Genomic DNA, 18,536 nt, shown 5'->3' on the forward strand with positions numbered 1-18,536 from the left:
CCAAGGCCAGCTTCAGCAACTTATCGAGAACTTATCTCAAAGAGACTGAGGTTATAGCTTAGTGGCAAAGTGCCCTTGGATTCAATCCCCAGCACCCCCTGAACAAACAAACATACAATAAATAAACCCTTCAATATCACATAAAATGGTCCCATAAAATATATCTACAAAAAGTCTATAAGAAAATATGTCCATAACTTACAAGCTGAAAATTACAAAACATGAAATAAACGAAGAAGATCTAAACAAAGACATCACATTCATGGCCTGGAAGACCCAACATAGCAAAACAGGATAGTATAGTGAGCAGAAGTTTTGGCCTCTGCCAATAATGCAGAGTACTAGATCAATAAAATAGAGAACCCAGAAAGAGACCAACATGAAGAAACCCAACTGATATTTGACTAAGACATAAAAGCAATTCACTATAGGTAGGGAAGTCTTTAGAAAAACAATAGTACTGGAACAACTGAACATTTGTAGACAACAGCAAGAGAAACTCAACCTAAAACCTTACACAGTAGTACAAAATTAACAGTATGAATCAGAGATTCAAACATAATAGGTAAACTGTCAAAATAAAATATGAGAGCCAGGTGCTGGAGCACATGCCTGTAATCCCATCAACTCTGGAAGCTGAGGCAGGAGGATTGCAAGTTCAAAGCCAACTTCAGCAACTTAAGGAGGCCCTAAGAAACTCAATGAGACCCTGTTTCAAAAAATAAAAGGAGAGCTCAGTGGGAAAGTGATCCTGGAAGGAAGGAAGGAAGGAAGGGAGGGAGGGAGGGAGGGAGAGAGGAAGTTAGGAAGGGAGGGAGGGAGGGATGGAAGGGAGGGAGGGAAGAAGGGAAGGAATGGAAAAGAAAAGGAAGAATAAATATGTAGGACCTACAAGAAAGAAAATGGGGAAGGAAGGAAGTAAGGAAAAATATGCAGGACCTACAACTTGGTGAAGAGTTCTGAGACACTATGTAAAAGGGACAAAGAACTGTCATCACAATAATGACACAGATCAACACAACACAAAAATGACGCTCCCCACAATGCAAACGTGAAGTTACTCGTGATCATCTCAAAGGCTTGGCAGAGAATTCAAAGCAAACCCATGATTATTTTTATCCTTCTGTACAATATACTATTTAATGTAAGGTAATACTACTTCATGCAGCTCAAAACCTAGGCTCTGAAAGAGGAGGAGTACTAGTAGTAGCAGTAGTAGTAGTCATCGTCAGGCAACAGGGACTAAATCCCTGATGATGAAGGCGACTCACACGTAACTGCTGGTTCACCTGTTGACATTTCAGACACTCCACAGTAATCTTCACAAAGTCTTTTATAACATTAAAAGTAAGACTCCTCCTTTGTGTGTTATTTTTCTTCAGAGTTTAACTTGCTCCTTTAATCCAATTTAGCCTTGAATTTTATTTTGTTTTGGTTTTCACTTAACTTCTAGAATATTACTCACGGGGACAGGGCATGCAGAGCATAAGGAAGGGTAAGAAGTGAGAAAGCTGAATCCAAGGAAAGAACTGGGACCCAGCTGAGTTAACTGGGTCAGTAACACTATCATCCCCATCCCACAAAAAAATAAAGACTACACAAACTGGGATCAGGAAGGTATGAGGATAGGTGCGTTAAGGCCTCAGAAGAAATACTTGTTTAAAAAGCCTCAGCTTTAAATATGCAGAAGATGTGCAGTTGCATGTGCAGCCTCCTCTCCTTAAACACAAGCCTCTAATCTCCCAACAGACTGTGCTCCTGCTCCTTGGACAGAGGCAACGTCAGGGGACAAAGGTGGCTTTCCAGGTCTTCTCACCCTCACAGTCTAACTGTCTTGAGACTGGAAAGCAGTGAGTGTGCACACAGGAAAAACAGGGCTCTTTCATTTCTGAAACCACACTCTCCTTTTCCCAAGTACAATCATGAAAGAATGGCAAACTGCTTGCCAAAGAAGCCTGAAGGAAGGTATGCTTGCATTTCTTCCTGTTTTCTGTATCTCCTCCCAGTTGTGTTTTTGTCTCTGAGGATTGAACCCAGGACCTTGCACGTGAAGCACTGAGCTACACCTCGAGCCTTACCCTCCTCCTGTTAAAAAAAAAAAAAAAAAAATATATATATATATATATATATATATATATATATATACACACACACACACACACACACACACACACACACACCTGAGATAATATTTCAATCTAAACTAAGAAGAAAGATGTGGCTAAGGTTTTTCTAAGAGCACAGTAATCAGGGGGCCTCTCTGATGGAGGAACTACTCTCCGACATAGAAGTTTAGGCTGTGTCCATTTCAAACAGGACTCTTCAGATGATAAATAATGATTTGTGACATCTTTCTTAATAGAGATGGGACTAAAGGAGCTTCTTTTGGCATGAATGGCCATAGGCTGACCACTGATTTTCCTCAGTGGTTACATTAAATTTTTTTTTTCCTTAACATGAGTCCTGAGATGTTGACTGAAGCTTTCTCACTTGTGAAAGGTAGCGCTTCCTCTGCTGTGCTGACCAGGTTTCTCCCAGTGTACATCCTTTGGTGCTGAGTGGAGATGAGCTGTGGCTGAAGGCCTTTCCGCACTCACTGTACTTACAGGGCTTCTCTCCAGTGTGGATGATGGCATGCTGGATGAGGTTTGCATTCCTGCAAACAGATGTCCCACACTCCATGCACTCATAGGGCTTCTCCCCACTATGAATCTGCTAGTGCCTTGTGAGGTGTGACCATTGGTTGAAGGCCTTCCCACACTCTATGCACCCTCCAGTGTGGATGTTGAAGTGGCAAATGAGTTCTCCTCTGTCACAAAATTCTTTGCATCCATAGGGTTTTTCTCCAATGCGGGTTGTTTAATGCAGGATGAAAGTAGAGTAGTAGGTAAAGCCTTTCCCACATTCACTGCACATGTAAGCTTTCTCCCCATTGTGGATGTGCTGGTACTGTTTGAGGTGGGACTGAAGGCCTTCCCACACTCCATGCATGTATAGGGCTTCTCCCCAGAATGGATGATGTAGGCTGAATGAGATCAGCACTCTCACAGAAGGTCTTCCTACACTCACTGAACTCAAAAGGCTCACTCCAGTGTGGGTCTGCTGGTGCCACTTGAGGTATGACCATTGGCTGAAGGCCTTCCCAACATTCCATGCACTCACAGGGCTTCTCCCCAGTGTGGAGGATATAGTGTCATATAAACCCAGCCTATCGTGAAAGGTTTTGCCACATTCTTTGCACACAAAATGTTTCTCTTCAGTATGGCTCCTGTTATGCAAGACAAAAGTGGAGCAGTGGGTGAAGGCCTTTCCACAATTGCTGTATGCATAAGGCTCCTCCCCACTATGGATTCACTGGTGCCATATAAGGTGAGATCTGCATTGGAAGGTTTTCCCACACTCCATGCACTCTAAGGCCTCTCCCCAGTGTGGATCATCTGATGCTGGAGGAGATGTGTGCTCTTAATGAAGGTCTTTCCACACTCTGTGCACTCGTAGGGCTACACTCCAGAGTGGATGCACTCATGTCCAAAGGAGGAGGAAATTCTTAGTAAACACTTTCTTGCATTCCTTGCATTTGTAGGGATTTCCCCCTGCTTGCATCAAGGGACCTGTCGCTGGTCCACCTGAGTCACAGACATACAGAGCATCATTTGGAGAGACGTGCATGGTCCTTGAACACACAGCAATGGCCATTTTCACGCCACCATATCCAGGGCTCATGTGCTCAGGAAGCTTCTCTATCCCTGGTCTCCAGAGTCTTTTCTGCATTTCAGATGTCCCTTCCTGACTGCTGAGCTGCCCCAACTTAATTCTCTGAGGTCCTCTGTGTCAGTTGTTGGTGTGAACTTCCCTCAGGGCAGGCCAGGCAAGCAGGAGTGGGCTCCGTGGTTTCAGGTTTTGTGTTGCTACCTGGACAGGAACCTTGGGAAAGGTCCCTCTTCTCCTTCTGTAACTCCTGGCTGTGCTCCAACTGGCAGATCATCTCTGATTTAGACAAGACAGCCTGTGCATGAGAACAAAGGAGGACACAGGGACCCTAGTGAGAAGAACATCCTCAGTCTAGCCTGCAGCTTCAAGACAGGGATGAAAACGGAAACGAAGCTGCCCCCGCTTCCCAGAGAAACCAGAAGCCCACAGGTCTCCAGCATCTCATACCAGTATAAGGTCCTCTGAGTCAGGTCTAGCTGCCTCCACTCCTGGGTGAAGGTCACAGCCATATCCTTGAAGGTCACAAACACCGGAATCAGAAGGAGATGAGGTTGGAGGTGGCGTCCAGGGCAAGTGGTAAGACTTGTAACCTCAGGGTGCGGCTGGAGGTGTGGCAGGAGACCTCAGGAGGAAGCCTCATTCACCCTTCAAGCACCTTTAGAGGCCCGCAGTGCGGAAGGACCTGGACAAGCTGCTCACCTGCATGGGGTCCAGCAGTGCCGCCGCCAAGTTGGGCCATGGACAACCCTGCAGCCCGCTGCGACTCGAGCCTCATTCTCCCAGTGCCCAGTGGGAGAATGAGAACTTGTTTGGTTTCTGAGTAGATGAGATGGGATGCCAGAGGCTGGACTGGGTGCCAGAGGCTGCGCCCAAAAGACGCGGAGCCGTCTTTGTGGCGGCTTAATGTAATTTCTTCCTTTTGACTTTCAGAGTACATGTCCTTTATCCCAAATGTTCATCCTGGGAAGAGTTTTTGGATTAATGTCAGATCACAAGAGGTGGAAGGAGCACAGCTAACACCACACTTGGAGACCTCAGGTTATATTTTTTCCAAAGCAATTTGAAAAATTATTTCTGTCCACAGGAAAGGGTCAACAGAGTGAGGAAGAAAGAGGATGAGACAGATTGAATGGAGGTTGTGGCAAAAGGAAAACTCTGCACTTTCTGGCAATTTGGAACCAAGGAAGCAGAAGATAGAAGAGGAATCAGAGTGAGAATGACAAAGGTGTCCATTTGTCTCTCTTCTGCTTTCAGAAGCAGATGGGGTAGGTGGGGTGGGGTGTGAGGCAAGTGAGCTGGCATGGTGCTGAACACAGATAGACAGGCTCCTTTTCCCACTCCCTGATACAGATCCTGGACTAAAGCTACTTCTTGAACCAGTTTTGTACCTACTTGTACCACGCCATTGAACTTGAGGCCACCTGGTAAACAGGCAGAAGGAATGCTTGAGTTTAGCTTTATGGGGACTTGTTTGGTTTCTGAGTGGATGATATGGGATCTAGAAATAAAGATATGGAGGGGTGAGTGTGTATGTGTGTGTGTGTGTGTGTGTGTGTGGGTGTGGGTGTGTGAGAGAGAGAGAGTGTGTGTGAGTGTGTTCTGGAATAGGGGATCACATGCATGATAGGGATAACAGTCCTCTATGATAGGGCATTTGAGACTGGACCATGCAACCTGGGGTCAACCAGGAGTTATGGGCAAACTCAGATGTGTTGATGGTGTCTGCAAGAACACAAGTTTCCCAAGGAGTTCCAGTAAGCCCTGGCAAAGCCTGGGGAACCCAAATTATGAGTTACACTAGCAGCAGATGTCAGCTGTAATTGGTAACCACCATCTTAAAAACTGGCTTTGATTTGGATATCAGAATTCACCAGGCCAAAGGATCTATTCCCCATCCCCTTTCTTTGCTAATCTTGTGTATTTTTTCACTTTCTTAGGAAGAGAATTAGGGTTTATTAAAGCTATGTGAGTGACAAAGCATTTTTATCCAAAAGCAACTGCATACTTCTAAAAGCATGATTAAAATTACTGAACTGATTAATACTTTGTCATAGATGGCAAGTTTTTTCTCTTCATTAGTTACAGGGGTGGAGCTCAAGAGGAACAGTGTGATATATTAGTTGCAATTTTTTCTTCACATCTAATTTGAAGAATGTGTTACATTTGTGGTCTTGTTACCTTTATATGTCCTGGTCATGCTTCCTGCTGAAAATCTTAGTGATCCAAACTGGTTCTTACAGAGTAAGAATCTAATAGTAAATAACTGTCATTCCTGTCCTTGAATGGAGTTGGAATAATGAACAGTCACATTAGCCTTAACCCTGAGGCATATGGGGAGAAATGAAGTCAGAACCCTTGATGTAGGAGTGTGTTTAGGGATGTGTATCAGGAAATAGGACACAGGGAGAATGGACTTTTTGCTCTCCAACAGAAAGTGTTATGGTTTAGATATATGGTGTCCCCCAAAAGCTCATGTGTGAGACAATGCAAGAAGATTCAGAGGTGAAATGATTAGGTTGTGGGATGTGATGCTGGGGTTTACATTTTATCCCTGATGAGCAGAATCCTCTTTCTGCCTTCAGGGTGTCATGTTCTGAGCTGCTGTCCCTTGCCAAGTCTTTCCTCCATGATGTTCTGCCTCACCTTGGGCTCAGAGTAATGGAGTTTGCCAACAATGAACTGAACCCTTCACCTTTCAAACTGTGAGCCCAAACTGTGATATATATATATATATATATATATATATATATATATACACAAATATATAGTATTTATAGTATATAATATTATATACATGTAAACCTGTTATATATATTTATATATATATATGTATAAAACTGTGAAAAAATACATATATATATATATGTATGTATATATACATATATATATATATATATATATATATATATATATATATATATATATCTCCATCCTTTATGGCCACTCATGGGGAGAGAATAAATAAGGATTTGAAAGCATTTTGAGGCACTCTTTGTATTTGGCATTAGCTAATTTACTTTATTGTAATAGGCTGTAACTTAACATCTTTTAATATGTTTTAAACATAATTTCCATAAAATTTTATAAATGGAAAATACAGGAAATATAGTTAACGGAATTAAGATGTTAAAGGAATAGAGATAAGACCATTGATTGATTCAGAAAGATGATAACTATGGGAACTTTTAATACCAGGCAAGTGGGGATGACCATACTTTTTTATATTATTATTACTACTTTGAAAATATTTGGAGTTTCTTGGACAAAATTAGTGATTTCCAACAAGTTTTCATATAGCTGTGGGATTCTTCTGGATGTTGAGGGTGGACTTCAGAAGGACGATAGGAAGATGATCATTAGGCTGGACTATGGGACTGCAAATTCTGTCTATACAACACAAATATGAAATATTTATTATTCTGACACTTTGAAATGTTTGGATATGATATCATTAGAAAAAGGACTATACTGCTAAGCATAATATTTAAAAATAATTTTCTGGAATATCTTTGAGGATCTTTTCAATTCAAATATGCTATAGGTCTATTGACTAGAATACCCAACCCCAAATTTGTGATACCAAGAGAACAGATGGCTGATTTCTGGGGCCCTTCTTCTTCAATCAATAAAGGAAGGTATTTTAAGAAAATACTTTGTCAATTTTAGCTATAGGACTCTATGCATCTATTGCTGGTATTCTAGACTATAGAACTGGACAACCAGAGGACTTGAGGTTATACATGATGTTATAAAATGCTTCTGGATGCTTAATAAGATCATGCCCAAGATCAGAACCCAGGCAAAGCCTAAACAGGAGCCTTTTAGTGTGGGGAGGTCTTCTCAGTGTGCTCATGAGTAGGGTGAAGCATCTAAAAGCAGGAATGAAGTCAAATTAAGGTAGCAAAGGCTGTGGAGAGAAGTCAGATCTACATCCTTTTTCCTTTGTTTTTATTATCCTGGTGATTTATAGAAAGACTTTTAATCTGCCTTTATTATAGAGTTCTTCATCTATAAATGATATTTTTGAATTGAGTTTTGAGGGTCTCTCTTGGACCAGAAGAAATGACAGTAAGAAATTAATGAAGGACAGTCTTTTCTGTTATTTAATTTTAAAGATGTATCTGAAAAGATTAGCTATAGTAGGGTCAGGCAATTGTCTAAGGAATGAAATTGTTTCAGATTAAGACTTATTTTAGGCAGGTAGGGGAACTGTGACCACCGACAGAAAAGGCCCAGTGGCCCGCGGCGGGACAGAGCTTCCAATCACTCCTGCAAGGTAGGCGGGCCTGCGACCCACCGGCAGAAGAGGAGCAGCGGCCTGCTGAGAGGCTGAGCCGCCCCCTCCCCCTGTGCCAGCAAAGTAGAGGGAACTGTGACCACCCACAGAGCAGGCCCAGCGACCTGCTGAGGGGCAGACCCGCCCCCCACCCCCCGCGCCTGCCAGGTAGGGGAACTGTGACCACCGACAGAAAAGGCCCAGTGGCCCGCAGCGGGACAGAGCTTCCAATCACTCCTGCAAGGTAGGCGGGCCTGCGACCCACCGGCAAAAGAGGAGCAGTGGCCTGCTGAGAGGCTGAGCCACCCCCTCCCCCTGCGCCGGCATAGTAGAGGGAACTGTGACCAAACACAGAGCAGGCCCAGCGGCCTGCTGAGGGGCAGAGCCACCCCCCACCCCCCACCCCCCGCGCCTGCCAGGTAGGGGAACTGTGACCACCGACAGAAAAGGCCCAGTGGCCCGCGGCGGGACAGAGCTTCCAATCACTCCTGCAAGGTAGGCGGGCCTGCGACCCACCGGCAGAAGAGGAGCAGCGGCCTGCTGAGAGGCAGAGCCGCCCCCTCCCCCTCGTGCCTGCAAGGTAGACGGAACTGTGACCACCATCAGAACAGGTCAGACCTGCAACCGAGAGACAGAACAGGCCCAGTGGCCTGAGGAAGGGTAGAGCCGCCCCCCCCCCCCGCGCCTGCAAGGTAGGCGGACCTGCGACCCACTAGCAGTACAGCCCCAGAGGCCTGCAGAGGGGCAGTGCCGCTGCCTGCGCCTGCAAAGTAGGCACAACTGCCACCACCGACAGAACAAGCCTAGCGGCCCGCAGAGGGACAGAGCCGCCGCCCGCGCCTGCAAGGTCGGCGGACCTGCTACCGACCGGCAGAGCAGGCCCAGCGGCCTGCCGGCGTGGTAGGCACATTGCCCCAATTGGAGGAGGGGCAGAGCCGCCACCCGCGCCTGCGAGAGAGACTTTGCAACTATACAAGACCAATATAAATATATAGGGGGAAAATTCAATAGCACAACAGTTTCACCAAGTAGAAAGGAACGCGAACAGTATGAAGAGACAAGGAAAGAAAGGACCACAAGCATTGCAGGTCAACTCAACGTTAGAAGAGGTAATAGCTGCAGCAGATGGAATGTCAGATAAAGAATTCAGGATATACATGCTTCAGATGATCTGGAGTCTCAAGGAAGACATCAGACAGCAAAATCAGACAATGAAAGATCACTTCAACAATGAATTACATAAACAAATCCAAGAAGCAAAAGATCAACTATACAGGGAAATAGAGGTTATAAAAAACAAACAAACAGAAATCCTAGAAATGCAGGAAGCAATAAGCCAACTTAAAAACTCAATTGAGAATACTACCAGCAGAGTAGAACACTTAGAAGACAGAACATCAGACAATGAAGATAAAGTATTTCAACTTGAAAAGAACATAGACAGCTCAGCAAGACTGTTAAGAAACTATGAGTAGAACATCCAAGAAATATGGGATAACATCAAGAGACCAAATTTAAGAGTCATTGGGATACAGGAAGGAACAGAGTTTCAAACCAAAGGAATGAGCAATCTATTCAATGAAATAATATGAGAAAACTTCCCAGACTTGAAGAATGAGACAGAACCCCAAATCCTAGAAGCCTACAGGACGCCGAATGTGCAAAATCATAAGAGACCCACACCTAGACACATTATAATGAAGATGCCCAACATAAAGAATAAGGAGAGAATTTTAAAAGCTACAAGAGAAAGGAAGCAGATCACATTTAGGGGTAAGCCAATCAGGATAACAGCTGATCTTTCAACACAGACTCTGAAAGCTAGAAGATCCTGGAATAACATATTTCAAACACTGAAAGAAAATGGGTTCCAACCAAGAATTGTGTTTCCAGCGAAATTAAGCTTCAGGATGGAAGATGAAATTAAAACCTTCCACGATAAACAAAAGTTAAAAGAATTTGCAGCTAGAAAACCATCTCTTCAAAACATCCTTGGCAAAACATTACAGGAAGAGGAAATGGAAAATAACAATGAAAACCAACAGTGGGAGGTAGGACACTAAAGGGGGGAAAATAATCAAAGTGGAAAACAAACCATGTTTAGTAACATAAATAAACAAATATGGCTGGAAGAACAACCCATATCTCAATAATAACCCTAAATGTTAATGGCTTAAACTCACCAATCAAGAGACACAGGCTAGTAGAATGGATCACAAAACAAGACCCAACAATATGCTGCCTACAGGAGACGCATTTGATAGGAAAAGACATACATAGGCTGAAGGTGAAAGGTTGGGAAAAATCATATCACTCATATGGACTTCGGAAGCAAGCAGGAGTATCCATACTCATATCAAATAAAATAGATTTCAAGCCAAAGTTAATCAAAAGGGATAAAGAGGGACACTACATACTGCTCAAGGGAACCATACACCAACAAGACATAACAATCATAAATATATATGCCCCAAACAATGGTGCAGCTATGTTCATCAAACAAACTCTTCTCAAGTTCAAGAGTCTAATAGACCACCATACAATAATCATGGGAGACTTCAACACACCTCTCTCACCAATGGACAGATCTTCCAAACAAAAGTTGAATAAGGAAACTATAGAACTCAATAACACAATTAATAACCTAAACTTAATTGACATATATAGAATATACCACCCAACATCAAGCAGTTACACTTTTTTCTCACCAGCATATGGATCCTTCTCAAAAATAGATCACATATTATGTTACAGGGCAACTCTTAGACAATATAAAGGAGTAGAGATAATACCATGCATCTTATCTGATCATAATGGAATGAAACTGAAAATCAACGATAAAAGAAGGAAGAAAAAAGCATACATCACTTGGAGAATGAACAATAGGTTACTGAATGATCAATGGGTTATAGAAGACATCAAGGAGGAAATTAAAAAATTCTTAGAGATTAATGAAAACACAGACACAACATATCGGAATCTATGGGACACATTGAAAGCAGTTCTAAGAGGAAAATTCATTGCTTGGAGTTCATTCCTTAAAAAAAGAAAAAACCAACAAATAAATGATCTCATACTTCATCTCAAAATCCTAGAAAAAGAAGAGCAAAACAACAGCAAAAGAAGTAGAAGGCAAGAAATAATTAAAATCAGAGCTGAAATCAATGAAATCGAAACAAAAGAAACAATTGAAAAAATTGACAAAACTAAAAGTTGGTTCTTTGAAAAAATAAACAAAATCGACAGACCCTTAGCCATGCTAGCAAAGAGAAGAAAAGAGAGAACTCAAATCACTAACATACGGGATGAAAGAGACAATATCACAACAGACACTTCAGAAATACAGAAGATAATCAAAAATTATTTTGAATCCTTATACTCCAATAAATTAGAAGATAGTGAAGGCATAGATAAATTTCTTAAGTCATATGATCTGCCCAGATTGAGTCAGGAGGATATAGACAACCTAAACAGACCAATATCAATTGAGGAAATAGAAGAAACCATCAAAAGACTACCAACTAAGAAAAGCCCAGGACCGGATGGGTATACAGCAGAGTTTTACAAAACCTTTAAAGAGGAACTAATACCAATACTTTTCAAGCTACTTCAGGAAATAGAAAAAGAGGGAGAACTTCCAAATTCATTCTACGAGGCCAACATCACCCTGATACCTAAACCAGACAAAGACACTTCAAAGAAAGAAAACTACAGACCAATATCTCTAATGAACCTAGATGCAAAAATCCTCAATAAAATTCTGGCCACTCGGATACAAAAACATATCAAAAAAATTGTGCACCATGATCAAGTAGGATTCATCCCTGGGATGCAAGGCTGGTTCAATATATGGAAATCAATAAATGTTATTCACCACATCAATAGACTTAAAAATAAGAACCATATGATCATCTCGATAGATGCGGAAAAAGCATTCGACAAAGTACAGCATCCCTTTATGTTCAAAACTCTAGAAAAACTAGGGATAACAGGAACATACCTCAATATTGTAAATGCAATCTATGCTAAGCCTCAGGCTTGCATCATTCTGAATGGAGAAAAATTGAAGGCATTCCCTCTAAAATCTGGAACAAGACAGGGATGCCCTCTCTCACCACTTCTGTTCAACATAGTTCTCGAAACACTGGCCAGAGCAATTAGACAGACGAAAGAAATTAAAGGCATCAAAATAGGAAAAGAAGAACTTAAATTATCACTATTTGCAGATGACATGATTCTATACCTAGCAGACCCAAAAGGGTCTACAAAGAAACTATTAGAGCTAATAAATGAATTCAGCAAAGTGGCAGGATATAAAATCAACACGCATAAATCAAAGGCATTCCTGTATATCAGCGACAAATCCTCTGAAATGGAAATGAGGACAACCACTCCATTCACAATATCTTCAAAAAAAATAAAATACTTGGGAATCAACCTAACAAAAGAGGTGAAAGACTTATACAATGAAAACTACAGAACCCTAAAGAGAGAAATAGAAGAAGATCTTAGAAGATGGAAAAATATACCCTGTTCATGGATAGGCAGAACTAACATCATCAAAATGGCGATATTACCAAAAGTTCTCTATAGGTTTAATGCAATGCCAATCAAAATCCCAACGGCATTTCTTGTAGAAATAGAGAAAGCAATCATGAAATTCATATGGAAAAATAAAAGACCCAGAATAGCAAAAACAATGCTAATTAGGAAGTGTGAATCAGGCGGTATAGCGATACCAGACTTCAAACTATACTACAGAGCAATAGTAACAAAAACAGCATGGTACTGGTACCAAAACAGGCGGGTGGACCAATGGTACAGAATAGAGGACACAGAAACCAATCCACAAAACTACAACTATCTTATATTTGATAAAGGGTCTAAAAGCATGCAATGGAGGAAGGATAGCATCTTCAACAAATGGTGCTGGGAAAACTGGAAATCCATATGCAACAAAATGAAACTGAATCCCTTTCTCTCGCCATGCACAAAAGTTAATTCAAAATGGATCAAGGAGCTTGATATCAAATCAGAGACACGCCGTCTGATAGAAGAAAAAGTTGGCTACGATCTACATACTGTGGGGTCGGGCTCCAAATTCCTCAATAGGACACCCATAGCACAAAAGTTAATAACTAGAATCAACAAATGGGACTTACTCAAACTAAAAAGTTTTTTCTCAGCAAAAGATACAATAAGAGAGGTAAATAGAGAGCCTACATCCTGGGAACAAATCTTTACTCCTCACACTTCAGATAGAGCCCTAATATCCAGAGTATACAAAGAACTCAAAAAATTAGACAATAAGAGAACAAACAACCCAATCAACAAATGGGCCAAGGACCTGAACAGACACTTCTCAGAGGAGGACATACAATCAATCAACAAGTACATGAAAAAATGCTCACCATCTCTAGCAGTCAGAGAAATGCAAATCAAAACCACCCTAAGATACCATCTCACTCCAGTTAGATTGGCAGCCATTATGAAGTCAAACAACAACAAGTGCTGGCGAGGATGTGGGGAAAAGGGTACACTTGTACATTGCTGGTGGGACTGCAAATTGGTGCAGCCAATTTGGAAAGCAGTATGGAGATTTCTTGGAAAGCTGGGAATGGAGCCACCATTTGACCCAGCTATTCCCCTTCTCGGTCTATTCCCTAAAGACCTAAAAAGAGCATGCTACAGGGACACTGCTACATCGATGTTCATAGCAGCACAATTCACAATAGCTAGACTGTGGAACCAACCTAGATGCCCTTCAATGGATGAATGGATAAAAAAAATGTGGCATTTATACACAATGGAGTATTACTCTGCATTAAAAAATGACAAAATCATAGAATTTACAGGGAAATGGATGGCATTAGAGCAGATTATGCTAAGTGAAGCTAGCCAATCCCTAAAAAACAAATGCCAAACGTCTTCTTTGATATAAGGAGAGTAACTAAGAACAGAGTAGGGTCGAAGAGCAGGAGAAGAAGATTAACATTAAACAGGGATGAGAGGTGGGAGGGAAAGGGAGAGAGAAGGGAAAATGCATGGAAATGGAAGGAGACCCTCAGAGTTATACAAAAGTACATACAAGAGGAAGTGAGGGGAAGGGGAAAAACAATACAAGGGGGACAAACGAATGTCAGTAGAGGGGGCAGAGAGAGAAGAGGGGAGGGGAGGGGAGGGGAGGGGGGATAGTAGAGGATAGGAAAGGCAGCAGAATACAACAGACACTAGTATGGCAATATGTAAATCAATGGATGTGTAACTGATGTGATTCTGCAATCTGTATATGGGGTAAAAATGGGAGCTCATAACCCACTTGAATCAAATTGTGAAATATGATATATCAAGAACTATGTAATGTTTTGAACAGCCAACAATAAAAAATTAAAAAAAAAATAAAAAATAAATAAATATTCAAAAAAAAAAAGACTTATTTTAGGCCTTTTTTGAAATTCTACAAAGAATTATAATTTTCCCAGGCTTTAACTTACCTTGGGAGCTTTGAAAATATTGATGCTCAGGCAAAACATGACCAATTAAATTAGAACCTTTGCAGAGACTTGAGCTTTAGATTTATTTTATAACTTTCCCAGAAAATTCTATTTTGTTTAATAAGGGCAAAGAATCTCTGTGTTGAAGTAGTTTATCAGAATTTAGAAATGCTAAGTAACTACCACATTATTTGTTGTAAAATTAAATTTGGAATTAAGTTTATCAAAATTGTTGGGTTGAGAATAACACTTTCATCCTGCAGTGTGGAGACACTGTGAATGGAGGTATGGTGAAAGTCTTATCTGCCAAAGAAGAGAATAAAATTTTGTTGGCCAAGTTTTCTTTTGGACTTGAGATATTCCTTTTTTATAAAATTGAAGAAGAGTTTTCATGTTTGAAAATGTAGAAGTTAATTTTTATTTTTAGACATTATTGATGCAGCCATAAGTGACACATCTGAGTTTAATCACTATTGATTCTTTAGAAACTCACTTCTGGAAACCACAAAGAGACAGGAAGCCTATTTTTCAGGTTATATGCATGTCAGAAAAAATAATGATGTAAGTGCTCATTTCAATTCCACATGGCTAGCTAAGGGCAATTAAAACTATAATAAAAGATCCAATATCAAATGTTTATGAGTAAGGGTCATTTTATGAATGGAAATGAAATTAAGACACTAATTTACTGTGATCTGGAAATATTTGCATCAAATAAGTTGGATCAGAATCTCTGTAAATTGTAAATGAGCAAAGTAGGAGTCAATGCTTCTCCCCAATTCCCACCATGATGGATTTCTGATGCCTCAAAAATATCCATATTTCTTTGTTTAGTTCAGTAGAGAAGTAGATGTTATTTTTCATGAGATACAGTCGATTGGAAATATATTTACAAATTGCTTACTGAAGTACTTTATGAAGTAAACTGTATTTTCTGATGTGTCATCATCCCAAATTTTGTTACTTTTCCTTACAAAATTGTCTCCTAGGATTAGTCCCAGAGAGCGTTCCTCATACAAACCCACCTATGAAAAATTTACCATTGGATAGTGATATGGAAAAAAAAACACAGACGCTATACTTTTACTATCAATACCATCTAAAACAAGCTTTGACAGTGATTTTAAAGAAAAAATTCCAACTTATTATATATTTAATATTTATTGGTTGATATTGCACATTGGGAGAGAATAACATGGATATAATGTTTTTTCAATAAATAGCTAGAAATATTATTCTAGGAAAATGGCAGATCTTAAAAATACTGCTGTTGAAATCTTAAGGAAATCACTCATGAGAGGAAGGACACCTGTATAGCTGCTCCTAGTGAGAAAGTAATGAAAATTCAAATCAGATTTTTGAAATGTCTGCTAACAGCAGTAGATATTCTTTGTAAGGCTAAACTGTTTCTTGTAGACTTTTGCAATGATATTTCATTTAAAACCACCTATAGGGATTGATTTTTTTCTCCCGATTCAATTCAGGAAACAAACCTATATTGATTGCCTATTTATATGAGGCATTAAGTTAGATGATAAACATTACAGAGATAAATACATTCCCCATCCTCAAGGTCCACACACGTGGAAATGGGAATGGGCTAAAGCAGGAAAATAAATAATAGAGCAAGACACACACACACATACACATACACACACATTCTCTCTCTCTCTCTCTCTCTCTGACTAGAATGAATCAAAAGAAGAAAATTTTAAAGATTTATCATGGTTGCTTTGATGATAATTTATCTCAATTGACTAGGTTTGGGAACTAAAAAATGATGAAGAATTATCATAACATTTCTGTATTGCCAAATCTTTTAAAAAAACATACTTTACAATGATATTAACATAACAATCTAGGTTTTAATTTTTTGAGGATTCTGGATTTTACCACTTTATTCTAAAGCAAGTTGGTGTAGTATAAAAATAAATTGATTTTTAAAGTATTCTTTACTTAGTAACAATCATTAGTTAAAATATTCTAAATATTAATTATTCCAAAATGAATGGTTAAATTGACAGTAAATTTTGCAATGACATCATTTCTGACAGAATATTTAAACTCATAGTTGGCTTACTTTTTTGGAAAAATCACCCTAAAGTTACCAAATATTGCTTCTTGGCAAAAAAAAAAAAAAAAAAAAAAAAAAAGGTCAGTAACCAGTTATATAGTATAGTTTTCTTTTAGTCAGAATTTCACAAGTTACATTTTTTCTAAATCACAATATTAATCCAAGTCCTTTTGAATTACTATTTCTAGAGAAATTGGCTTCTCAGAGAAGAAAAAGCAATTGAGATTGGTCATGCCAATACCTTTTCATTGTAAATGACCTGGCTGACAAGCTGAGCATGAGGCCTGCTTCTAAAACCATTTCTACAGCTTTGCTTTTCAGTTCTCCTTTCAATAGTCATGATTTATACTGAGCTACCTCATTTCAGAATAAAATGTCCTCTTGATTTTTCTCATTATGCCATATACTGCAAAATATTTAGTTCCAAGAAGGTTTTATTGAAATGGGAGCTTTAATAATCACAAATGATATACTTACTTTTTTGGAAACAATGGAAGACAGGTCCAGGCCAGTAAATCTGCATTGTTGGTTGCACAGTCAGTTCCAAACAGTTTTATAGTGAGCATGGATTCCCTTGGAAGTGATTTTATTTCAAGAGGAAAATTGATCCTGAAAATAAAAGAAGTAACATAATTGGTTCAGTCATAATGGTATTTTTGTAAATATTTTCTTAGAATATCATGATTTGGAACAAAATTATTTAACTATTTGAATTGAGGTATCCTTTGAAATTTTCTAATTCTATAAAAATAAAAATATAAAAGACATAGGGTAATTAAATTCTTTACTCAATAAATGGTAATTATATTTATAATTTTGACATATAGTTGAATTTTTAAAAATCTATAATAACTTCTGTATTCACCTTCAAGTTATTGGAAGCATGGAGGAAAGAATGACTAAATTTGTCTTAGAGGGTTGGAAAAAGGAGATGATTTGAAAGGATTCTTAAGAGGAAGGTGGGCTGGCTATAATGAGATGGAGATTTGGAAAAGAATATTCCAGGAAGGGAAAGGTATACAGTAAAGAGCATGTGTGCATAAAAAGACCAGGCATATCAGTTATGGTGAGTGGCTCACTGCCCAGAGTACAAGAGATGAGTTCAGCTGGCAAGAGAAGTTTTGAAGGATACAATTAGAAAGATAAGTGTTTGCCAGAATGCTGAAGAGTTCTGCATGCCAGGCAAAGAAATTTGAACTTTTCCCTAAGGGCAGAAGGAAATATTTGAAAGAGAGATCCAGAAGTATAGAGAGTTGTTTTTAATTTTAAATTTGGACTGTCCTTGGTGATGATGAGGCCTAGGATTATGGAGGATGATCGCTGAAATGTAATGCATGTGCAGTCCCTGGATATGTTAAGGTCAAGGTGCTCTTAGCTCAGGTTCTGATGGATTGTAGATAATGGTCGAAAAAAGAAAAGAAAAGAAACAGCTAAGGATAAATAGAATTGTTAATGGTGAGGAAACTTGAATTTCAGTGTTGAAGCCATCCATATATGTATGGGAGTGTCTAGAAGGTTATACATGATGTATCAGTTTGGAGGGATATTATGTGGGTGGCATGATTGGCTGTGAAGAAAGAGCTCAGAAACCTGACATTGTTCCCTGAGATTCCTCCTTGTGGGCAGGGAGACAGCAGCTTTTCTTTCTGTTCTGGAGTTATCTTGATTGTGCAAAAGTGATCAGCTTCTTTAACAGGAGCCTCAAGAGAAGCATAATGTTTAGGACAAAATATATATATGAAGCAAAGGGACAGAAAAATATTTTTCAAGATGCTGAGATAGAGGAATATGTTTACCAGAAGATGAGAATTCTAGGGCTAAATGGGAAAAATGGAACAATGGTTAAGAGACAGACGGGAAGAGTGAGAGGATCTGAGTCATCAAGGAAGAGATGACTAAAGAAAAGTGACTAGAAGCTTGCCTTGGATGATACTGATGGTGTGAGGAGTCTGGGATATGAGTAGAGTCCACTGGCCTTGTG

At 39.7% G+C, this 18,536-nt stretch overlaps 1 protein-coding gene across 2 annotated transcripts in view; it reads right to left on the reverse strand.

Annotated features, from left to right (window-relative positions):
* The window catches only part of Pik3c2g (phosphatidylinositol-4-phosphate 3-kinase catalytic subunit type 2 gamma), a 352,426-nt gene that overhangs the window by 239,816 nt on the left and 94,074 nt on the right, over positions 1-18,536 (reverse strand). For both annotated transcript variants that reach the window (XM_027955972.2, XM_027955971.2), the window contains one exon: positions 17,033-17,164. In XM_027955972.2, coding sequence (XP_027811773.2) covers positions 17,033-17,164 — 132 coding nt within the window. The remainder of the gene's footprint in view (positions 1-17,032; positions 17,165-18,536) is intronic.

The sequence above is a fragment of the Marmota flaviventris genome, chromosome 3 (assembly GCF_047511675.1).
Source record: "Marmota flaviventris isolate mMarFla1 chromosome 3, mMarFla1.hap1, whole genome shotgun sequence".
NCBI lineage: Eukaryota > Metazoa > Chordata > Mammalia > Rodentia > Sciuridae > Marmota > Marmota flaviventris.